The sequence below is a fragment of the Monoraphidium neglectum genome (genome assembly GCF_000611645.1).
Source record: "Monoraphidium neglectum strain SAG 48.87 unplaced genomic scaffold scaffold01017, whole genome shotgun sequence".
In the NCBI taxonomy this organism is placed as follows: domain Eukaryota; kingdom Viridiplantae; phylum Chlorophyta; class Chlorophyceae; order Sphaeropleales; family Selenastraceae; genus Monoraphidium; species Monoraphidium neglectum.
Window position 1 is genome coordinate 2493 of NW_014012611.1, and position 8845 is coordinate 11337.

An 8845-nucleotide genomic window follows, 5' to 3' on the forward strand; every position below is an offset into this window, starting at 1 on the left:
GGGGAGGGCGGCGGGGGCTCTGCCAGCTGCGGCCAGGGGGGGGGAGGGGCACGCGGCAGAGGCAGAGGCAGACGACAGTGGTGGGTGGGTGAAAGAGGGGTTTGGTGCCGAGTTCGAGGGGTGGCAGGCTCGGCCGCTGGGCTGGAGCGGGCCACCAGTGTGGCTCCCGACATGAGGCAGCTTGGCCCCAGGGGCCTTGTTCAGCACACTCGAGGTAACCATCCCCCGTCTGCGGACAGCCCCGACCAGGAGCGGGCCAGCCGCCGCAGCCGTCAGCGTCGACCGCCCTGTGCGCCCGCCCGTCCAGTGGCACCCCGCCCAACGCCAGCAGCGCACTGCCCCCAAAAGCCGACCCATTTGCTCACGTCATGGGGCAGCTGGCAGGGGTCGAATATGTGGCCCGGGACACTGTTGAAATCTCCGCCCAGAATAATGGGGACGTCCCCAGCGCCGCCGCCGCCGCCGCTGCTCTTGACGCCGCCGCTGCTCTTGATGCCGCCAGCACTACCGCCGGCATCGCCGCTGGCGCCGCCGCCACCGCCACTGCCGCGTGTTGTGTGCGACGGACCGCCACGGGCCGGCGGCACGAACGCGCCGTGCTTGCGCTGCGCCCTGGCTGCGAATTGCTGTACAAAACCTGCGAGGCCCGGGCGAAGGGTCAGCAGATGCATAAAACTGGGCTAAAGCTGGGTTTCTTTTGCTCTGGCAAATGACGAGATGGCACAGGATTGTGTCGGAAGCCGCGCAAAAAGCAAGCAATGACATCAGAAGGGTGCCCTTGGACAGTGAGTGCGCGTGCGCGTGCGCGTGCGTGCGTGCGTGCGAGCGTGCGTGCGTGCGAGCGTGCGTGCGAGCGTGCGTGCGTGCGTGCGTGCGTGCGTGCGTGCGCGTGTGTGTGTGTGTGTGTGTGTGTGTGTGTGTGTGCGCGCGCGTGTGCTGCGCCACTCACGGCAGGCAGTATGTGTCATGAGTACCTTGACGCCCTCCAGCCAGGTCTCGTTGATGACGTGCTGCGCACCATGGTCGTTGATTTATCATTTATTATGGTGGGCCAAGCACATGGTCAGGATTTGTGTTGGAGGGGGCCAACGAGGTTTGACAGTGCACAAGACGCGCAGGACAGGCTTCAAATCAATCGTGCGCTGTGGGTGAGCACTGAGCCGCTCGATCCGCCCAGGCCCTCGAGGAGCACCCCCAGGGCGCCTCGCCTTGCACCCACCATCGACGCAGCCACCAGCAGGCGGCCGGAGACCTTGCAGCGCAGCGCGGCCACGGCCGTGCAGTCCGGGATCCGGCTGACAATGCTCCAGGGGTCGTCCGCCCACTGCACTTCGGCCGGGGCGGCATCCCCACCCTCGCCTTCTCTGACAGAGCCGTCCCCAGAGGGGTGGGCGCCATCTGCAGAGGTGTCGCGGTTTGGGGAGGACCAAGCTCGGTCGCGAAGGGGAAGGCTTTGAGCGGGTTGCCAGATTTGCACTTGCACATGCAACGCTCAACGTCATGTACCCATTGTGTTAAGCCTTCCAGCAAACCAGGACCCAAGTTGTATGCCTGCGTAGCTCTATTCCCACCTCTTGGAGGCACAGCCCGCCTGCCCCTGAACGCCTGCCCTCTGCCTAAGGGGACCAGGGGCGCCCGCCACCCATCTGCTCAACAATGCATGAGCCGGCCCTCACCTTCGGCTGGTTGCCGTGGCGCCTCGCAGGCGCCCTGGAAGCTGACGGTGCCCCACTGCAGCACCTGGAAGCGGCTGGCGCGCACCATGATGCGGCACTCAAGCGCGCCGGTGCTGCAGAGGTAACCCCGCCTGTCGGCCCACTCCTTGATGACGCCATACCACTCGTCCTTCGTGCTGCTCACCTCCTGCGGTGGGTCGGGGCGGTCGGCATCAGCCGCGCACGCTCCCCTAGGAGCCCGTGGGGTGGAAAAGCTTATGTGTCACATCAGGCTGCCGGATCAAACAAGCAAGCAGGTTGCAGATGCACCACTATCCCTCCTGTACGATCCCTGATGCGTCCAGGGCAGCACCCTGCCCCTTTGTCGCGCCCCGTCAGGTCTCCTGCAGACCGCGTCCTTGGCGGATGATGGAAGCAAGGTATAGGACCCTGTGCCCATTGTATGTGTGCGCAATTACGAGTCACCTGCAGCAGGATGATGTCAGCATCTATCCGCTCAAGCTGCTCCAGAATCAGCTTCCCTCGGTGGGACCAGGTCCTGATGGAGAGTCGGTGCCAGCAACACGATTGAGAAAAAAAATAGGAACAAGAGCCAGGGAGGCGGCCCTTTCCATTGGCTGCTTGGCGCTCGTGCGCAGGCCGCGAGACCTTGCACCTGGCCTGCATCCTGACCTGACTCCCCCAATTCGCAACCAGCAGCCCCATTGCCGCGCTCCTCTACGTAATGCAGCAGCACGTACCGCCCTCCTAAGCTGGCTGCCACCGAGCACCTGATTGCCCAAATGCATGCAACCCCTCACCTGTACTTCTCATCGACGTACCACTTCGGCCCGCCGTTGCCTGGGAGTTCCAGTGGAGAGGTCCGATAAAAGAAGTTCTTAGAAATTGGATTGTCGACTGTTTGTCGATATTCGCTACCAGTGACCCTCACGATGGTAGGGTGACTAGAAATAACCAAGAGGGATAGCAGATGGGCCGAGGCGGCTCCCGGCAGCATGACAGGACCAACGCAAGCGCGAACACACACACCCTGCGCCAACAGACTGCCAGTCTAGTACAGCAAACCTCAAACAACACGTCAACGGCAGAGGCACGCAGGCCCCTCAATGCCCGCCAGCCGCTACCCAAGCTCACTTCCCAAGAACCCCTCAGTCGCCAGCTTGTTCCACGTCACAACCTTGAATGCCGCCCCGCCGCCGCGCGTCGGCCCCAAACTTGTGTCCACCCACGCGCGCCGAAGGTCCGAAAGCGGCCCTCGGCCGGGGAAGCGCCTCCGGAACCAAGCCTTCGCCAGGTCTTCTGGCGCGGCGCCCGCGCGGCCGGTGATGCTGTCGCTCACCAGCGCCCACGCGCGCTCCGCCTCAGCCCGCTGCGCCTGGCCCTCTGGGTCGTCCTCCTCCTCAGCGGCGATCGCTGTGTGCAGGAAGCGCTCCCATCCGAGCCGGACGCCGCACCGGATGCAGTTCTGGACCCAGTCGGCGGTGACCACGACCGCGCCGCGCGCGCCGTGGGCGGCGGCGACCGCGGGGCCGGCGGCGTGGGTGTTGTCGCCGACGACGGTGACCTGGGGCACGCGGCCTTGCAGCTTGGACGTCTGGTGGGGGGTCAAGGGGTTGACAAGAGCAGGCCCGTGTGGTGGCGGCTGTGGCGTCGGCGCAGAGCCATCGCGGTCGCCGCCGCCGCCATCGCCCGACCTGCGCTCCACGCAAATGCGACCTCCAACACCTGCATCAAGGATTAAAGCTTTGCATGCACGTGCACACAAACACACACACACACACACATGTGAGTCCGCATGCATCTGGACACGCACACTCACCACGACCAGTTCCAGGCCGATCCCCTGGTCCTGCGCGGCCTTCCTCCAGCGCTCCAGCCGGGCGTCGCGCTGCAGCACGCTGTCGTGCACCTCCACCAGCACGCGGACGGGCGCGGCGTCCGCGCCCCCGGCCTGCATGAGCGATACAGTGTGTGAACGTGCGCATGCATGGGCGCGGTGTGTGGCGGCATGTGGCGATGCGTGAAGACGCCTCTGGACTGCACATAGCTGGGGGCTGCATCACTGGCGTGATGGAATTGCAGGCATATCTTCAGGCAGGGCTCCTTATGAAGATTCCTCCCCTGGCGGCCACAGGGAATGGCCTGTGTGCTCTCCACTGCATGGGGACCCACCCAGCTTGGCAGTAATGCCGAGCGAGCGCCGCATGCCCACCGCAGGAGCGTTGCCGATCAGCTTCTTGGAGGCACCACCAGATGCTCCACCGCCCTTGCTGGCCCCTGCACGCTTGCCTCCGCTGCTGCTTCCCTTGACGATTTGAGCTGCGCTCGCGCCTCCGCCGCTGCCGCCGCCCCCGCTGGCGCCCTTGCGGGCCCCACTGCGATTGCCACTGGCTGCTTCAGTCTTCTGCATCGGGTTCCTATTGATCCCGTTGGTCCTTCGGCGCGCATACCGCTGATGTGTCGTGCGTGCTGTGGTCTACGGTAGATCGAAGTTGGTACAATATTGAAAAAGGTAAAAGATCAATTAAAGGGGGCATGGCGAAGGTCCTATGTCATACGTATCGGCATCAACGGTTGGAAAATGCAGCACTTCGCGTTTGCGCAGGCTGGGCCACAGCACAGTTTGACAGCACAGTGATTTCTTTCATATAATTGATCCGTCGCGATCCAGTAGCGACCAACCGGCTCATCACAGACGCCGCTTCCCGCTTGTCACTTCAGCAGCAGACCCGCCCCTGACGCACGCAGCAGAGCACGCCCCCCGGCCCGCCTCCGAGCAAGTCGCACGCCCCATTGCTGCAGCGCCAGCACCATGGGACGCACGATTGTTGTCGGCCAGCGCTCGCTCGAGCGCGCGGGCCTCGCGTTCGCCGCCACGGAGCTGTGGCGCGAGGGCGACACCATCGTGCTGGTCCATGTCGCGGCGGTGCTGCCGCCGTCGACGGTCACGCTGCACAGCGCGCCGCAGACGACCTTCTCCGTTGACCCCCACGGCGACCTGCCCAAAGAGCTGCTGGACAAGGTCACCAGTGCTGTCCGCAGCAGGTGCGTGCTGCTTGACTCCTTTGTCATGCGTACGTAGTCTCACATCACTGGGCCTGCCTCAGGCACGTCAACGCACCACTATATGGTGTGTTCCCATACATGCCGCCGACAATACGCTCCCGCTTTGTGCCGCAGGGTCGTTGCTGGAATCGAGGCACCGGGAGCCGTGCAGCTGCCTATCACCCTCAAGGTCGGCTGCCTTTCGAAAGGGGGGGTGGGGTGCAGGGTGGCGGCGGTAAGGGCGCCCGCAGCCGTCGCGCCAAAGAAACTGCAGCAATCATCTCAGAAACCTGCTTGCTTGGCCAACTGTTGGCAGAGGAGTACCTCACAAAGCCCCCCGCAATTGCAGTGTTGGTGTCGCGCATGTGTGTTGTTCGTTGAGTCACCCGTGGTGAATTAAGCATCCACCACCCATCCCAGGTGGAGCTGCTGCCCAGCCAGGAGTGGGGCGCCGCGCTGGCGCGCGACGCCGCCGACGCGATCGTGAACGCGGCGAGGGGCGCGGGCGCGTCGGTGCTGGTGCTCGCGCGGGACGAGGAGGACGGCGCCGGCGCGGCGGACGACGGCGAGGGCGGGGCGCGGCCGGAGGCTCCCTCAGGGGTGGGCGGGCGGGCGCACGCGTTTGGGTCGGATTGGCGCGGCCCTCAGGCCTGCAGTCATGCTTGGTGTGCGGAAGAGCAGGGGAGCGTGCAGCACAGCGGCCCCACAGCGTCCTGTGAGCCCTGCAGATGCATCTGCCCATCATATGTGCCAAACAAAGGATTCCATTTTGCCTCGCGTAATTCATGTGACCCATTTCGCGCGCAGGTCGAGGCGCTCCCAGCACCCTTGAAGGCTGCGGCGGGCGTGGTGGAGCGCGTCGTGGCAGACGTGCAGCGCGTGGGTGGAGAGCTGGGCAAGCGGCTGGTGCAGGGGGCGCCGCTTTCGGAGGAGGTGCTGAGGCGCGCCGACGGCCTCGCGGTGGTGTTGGTGCCGGCTGGCTTCGGCGGGGAGAGGGACGCGGTGGCCGCAGCAAGGAGCGGGGCGCACGGCGAGGGAGGCGCGGGCGAGGCGGTGCCAACCGGGGTTGAGGCCGGGCTGGACGACGGCAGGGCCTGAAGCAGCAGCGGTGGAGAAGACGCATCTGCAGGGTGCGGTGGTCTGACTCATGGTCCACGTTTTGGTCGTTATCGGTGGTTGAGGCACGTCAAGGCATTACAATGACTTCAGAGCACAGACCATTGCTTACAGGCATGAGCGTACATTTACTTGACTGCCCAGAGGTCGCATCATGAACGCAAACATGCTGCGACCTCCTGGGCGAGGCTTCAAAACCCCTCGCGAGCGCCTCTGCCCCCTTGCAGCGCCTCTGCTGCACTGTGTCCGCTTTGCGCACACAGCTGTTGAGCCTCGTGCTGGGCGCCTGCTGACGCTGATGTCAGCGTCAACAGGGCACGGAGCCCTCGGGGATCTGTGGGCTTGATGCGCTTGCGCCTGCGGCGAGTTGGTGGGCATCGTTGGAAGGAGGCGGGATCCAACAATTTTCATCTTTACACGTAATTCTTGTGAGCCGTGGCGACGACAAAGCCCCTCGCCAGCATTGGGGAACGCCACTGTCTCAAGCCTGTTGTCCAGTCTCCATGCACACAATCCCATTCAAGTAATACGTGCAACACTTGCAAGCAGAAGACGGCGAGTCACGCCCGCCCCCAGTTGCTCACCGGATGTTGACTGGAAAAAGGCCGAGCCCTGCACCGCCGCGGCAGTCAGCGGGCGGCCATCACGAGCACCCAGCTGCCGGCTGGGCACCTGCAGGAAGCGGAAGTCGTGCTCCACGCTGGGCCTGCGCGGCCGCGGCCGCCGCCACGCCGGCGCCCCCTCCAGCCTGGCCGCCTCCGGCTGCGGCTGCTCCTGTCAGTGGTGCTGCGGGCCCGCCGCCGACGGCTGCAGCGGGTGCAGGTGGTGCTGCCAGGGGTTCTTGCCCTTGATCTGCTGCTGGTGGCTGTTGGGGCGGCGAGGGTGGTCCTGCAGGCCTGGCGGCCACCGCTCGGCCGTAACGCCCTGGGTGGTGTTACCCGCTGCCAGCGACTGGAGGCGGCTGCAGGGGCGTGCACACAGTGAGAGGATTGTGCGCGTGCTGCTGTTGACTCAGAATCACAACAGGGTGCATAATGTGGGCCATTCCATTCTCCCTTTTTGCATCATCGGCTGTGGGGTGAGTGGTGCCAATGCAACGCTTGATGCAGTGGTCCAAGTCATGGAGTGAACTTTTTGCAGCCCCCATTTGCCGCCCACACCTGCGAGCACGCTGTGCTACCATGGCCCCATGCGGCGCCAGCCTTAGCACGCCTCCAGGCACAAAGCTTGGGCCGGACTCGCCGGGCTGCACCTGAGGGTTCAGCAAAGTGCACTTAGCATCAGATGAAATGCCCAGCGCGATTCTGGCAATGACTTGGCGTGGCACCCCATCAAACAGCATGTGCACATAGACAAGGACATGCACGCGCACGCGTGGGCGCGGGCGCGCACGCACACACACACACACATGCACACACGCACACATGCACACACACGCGCACACACACACACACACACACACACACACACACATGCACACACACATCGCGATTGCAAGAACGCTGCACCCCACACCCCTCACCTGGAGCATCCCCTCAAACTCGGCCGCCAGCTCAGGCCACTGCGTCAGCACCGCCGCCACGCTCGCCCTGCTCAGGCTGTAGCATTCGCAGGGCGACGACGCCACGACCGTTGCCGTGCGCCGCTGCCCCAGTAGCGCCGACCACTCCCCAAAATAGTCCCCCGCCTGCAGCACGCCGAGCACGTCGTAGCCACCGCCCGCTGTGCCCTCTCCAGCGGCAGCAGGCGGAGCGGTGTGGCGGCGGCCAGCAGCCGCCGCAGGCGTCCTCCCTTCGGGCTCGGGCCGCTGCGGCTCGCCATGCCGCTGCGGCGCTGACGAGGCGGTCCTTGGGTGGTACAGCCGCACCTCCAGGCTGCCGTGCGCGACAAACCAGAGGTGGTCCCCAGACTCGCCCTGCCGCATGACCACCTCCCCCTGGTCCAAGTGCCGAGAGTGGACGCCAAAGGCACGTTGAACAGGCACCGATCATGGGGACAGCGCCGTTGTCAGCCACCCGTCAGTCCGTGTGACACACCTGCCATCTTGCTGCCCAGCCGTCTCAGCGCCTGCAAAGCGACCGACCCCTCGCTCAAGAACACCAGCGGCAGCTGCACGCCACAGTGGCGGCAGCGTGCGCAGCCGCAGCAGGGGCGTACCCACCTCCTCAAAGTGCTCGAGCCGCAGGTGTGGCACCGCCGCAGCGACGAACACGCCGCCCTTCCCGCTGAAAAACGGGACCCGCTCCAGCACTGAGCGGAACAGGAAAAGCACCAGCTCGGTCCTCAACGGAGCGGACAGCTCTGCAAGGTGCCCGAGCACGGGCAGGCGGACGGGCTTGGCACCGGCACCCTCACTTGTTGGTTGGATTGTGCGGCATCGGCGTGGCCCGCAACGCGGCCCTCACTATCTGCGCCGCAGCCCGGGCGACCGTTCGGGGGGCAATTTCCCGGCCCACCGTTGACGATGGCGAGCTCCTCCGGCGCCAGCTGGCGCGCGGAGGTGTGGCGGTGGAACTCAGTGATGCGGCGCATCAGGGGGCGCGGCAGGTCACGCTTCCCGAGGAAGGCGTCCAGTTTCTGCGAGGGTGCGCGAGGGGCCGCTGAAAATGGTCAAAGATCACGCAAAAGGTGCGGCGGCAAAGACTCCACTAGCCAGCCTGATCTGCGGCCACGATCGGGACGTACCAGGCTGCAGCAAAAGGGTGCATGGGCGCATGCCATCGGCGCCGACCGGCTCGACTGCACACACCACCGACATTGACAGCGGGTGCCGGCCACCATCAGCCCAGCCCAGGGCAGTTGCGCACGGTTCACCCACGCTGCGCACGCGCGCGCACCTGCAGCTTCCTTCGGGCCTTGGATGCGCGGCCATCCATAGCTTCCACGAGCTTGGACACAGACGATACGAAGGAAGCAAAAACGGTCAGGCCCAGCAAGATGGTCAAAATGGCGATGACCTGGGGAGGGGCAGGGCGGGGCGGTTGGGCCGGGTTGGGCACGGCGATTAC

At 65.2% G+C, this 8845-nt stretch overlaps 3 protein-coding genes across 3 annotated transcripts in view; 1 reads left to right on the plus strand and 2 right to left on the minus strand.

The window, feature by feature from the left end:
* MNEG_6324 (hypothetical protein) overlaps window positions 1–3633 on the minus strand; it is a gene marked incomplete at both ends in the record, with an annotated part of 4848 nt that extends 1215 nt beyond the window's left edge. The window contains 8 exons of the mRNA XM_014045199.1: window positions 366–637; window positions 950–1010; window positions 1220–1398; window positions 1677–1863; window positions 2142–2214; window positions 2477–2516; window positions 2811–3270; window positions 3496–3633. Coding sequence (XP_013900653.1) covers window positions 366–637; window positions 950–1010; window positions 1220–1398; window positions 1677–1863; window positions 2142–2214; window positions 2477–2516; window positions 2811–3270; window positions 3496–3633 — 1410 coding nt within the window. The remainder of the gene's footprint in view (window positions 1–365; window positions 638–949; window positions 1011–1219; window positions 1399–1676; window positions 1864–2141; window positions 2215–2476; window positions 2517–2810; window positions 3271–3495) is intronic.
* Window positions 3634–4488: 855 nt separating this feature from the next.
* Window positions 4489–5819, plus strand: MNEG_6325 (hypothetical protein; the record flags this gene model as incomplete). Its single annotated transcript, XM_014045200.1, has 4 exons — window positions 4489–4721; window positions 4857–4911; window positions 5142–5321; window positions 5529–5819. 4 exons carry the CDS (start codon window positions 4489–4491, stop codon window positions 5817–5819), a joined length of 759 nt encoding a protein of 252 aa, XP_013900654.1.
* A 795-nt stretch (window positions 5820–6614) lies between these two features.
* MNEG_6326 (potassium voltage-gated channel, subfamily H(eag-related), member 6) overlaps window positions 6615–8845 on the minus strand; it is a gene marked incomplete at both ends in the record, with an annotated part of 4872 nt that continues 2641 nt past the window's right edge. The window contains 6 exons of the mRNA XM_014045201.1: window positions 6615–6798; window positions 6998–7089; window positions 7360–7773; window positions 7999–8138; window positions 8294–8414; window positions 8675–8794. Coding sequence (XP_013900655.1) covers window positions 6615–6798; window positions 6998–7089; window positions 7360–7773; window positions 7999–8138; window positions 8294–8414; window positions 8675–8794 — 1071 coding nt within the window. The remainder of the gene's footprint in view (window positions 6799–6997; window positions 7090–7359; window positions 7774–7998; window positions 8139–8293; window positions 8415–8674; window positions 8795–8845) is intronic.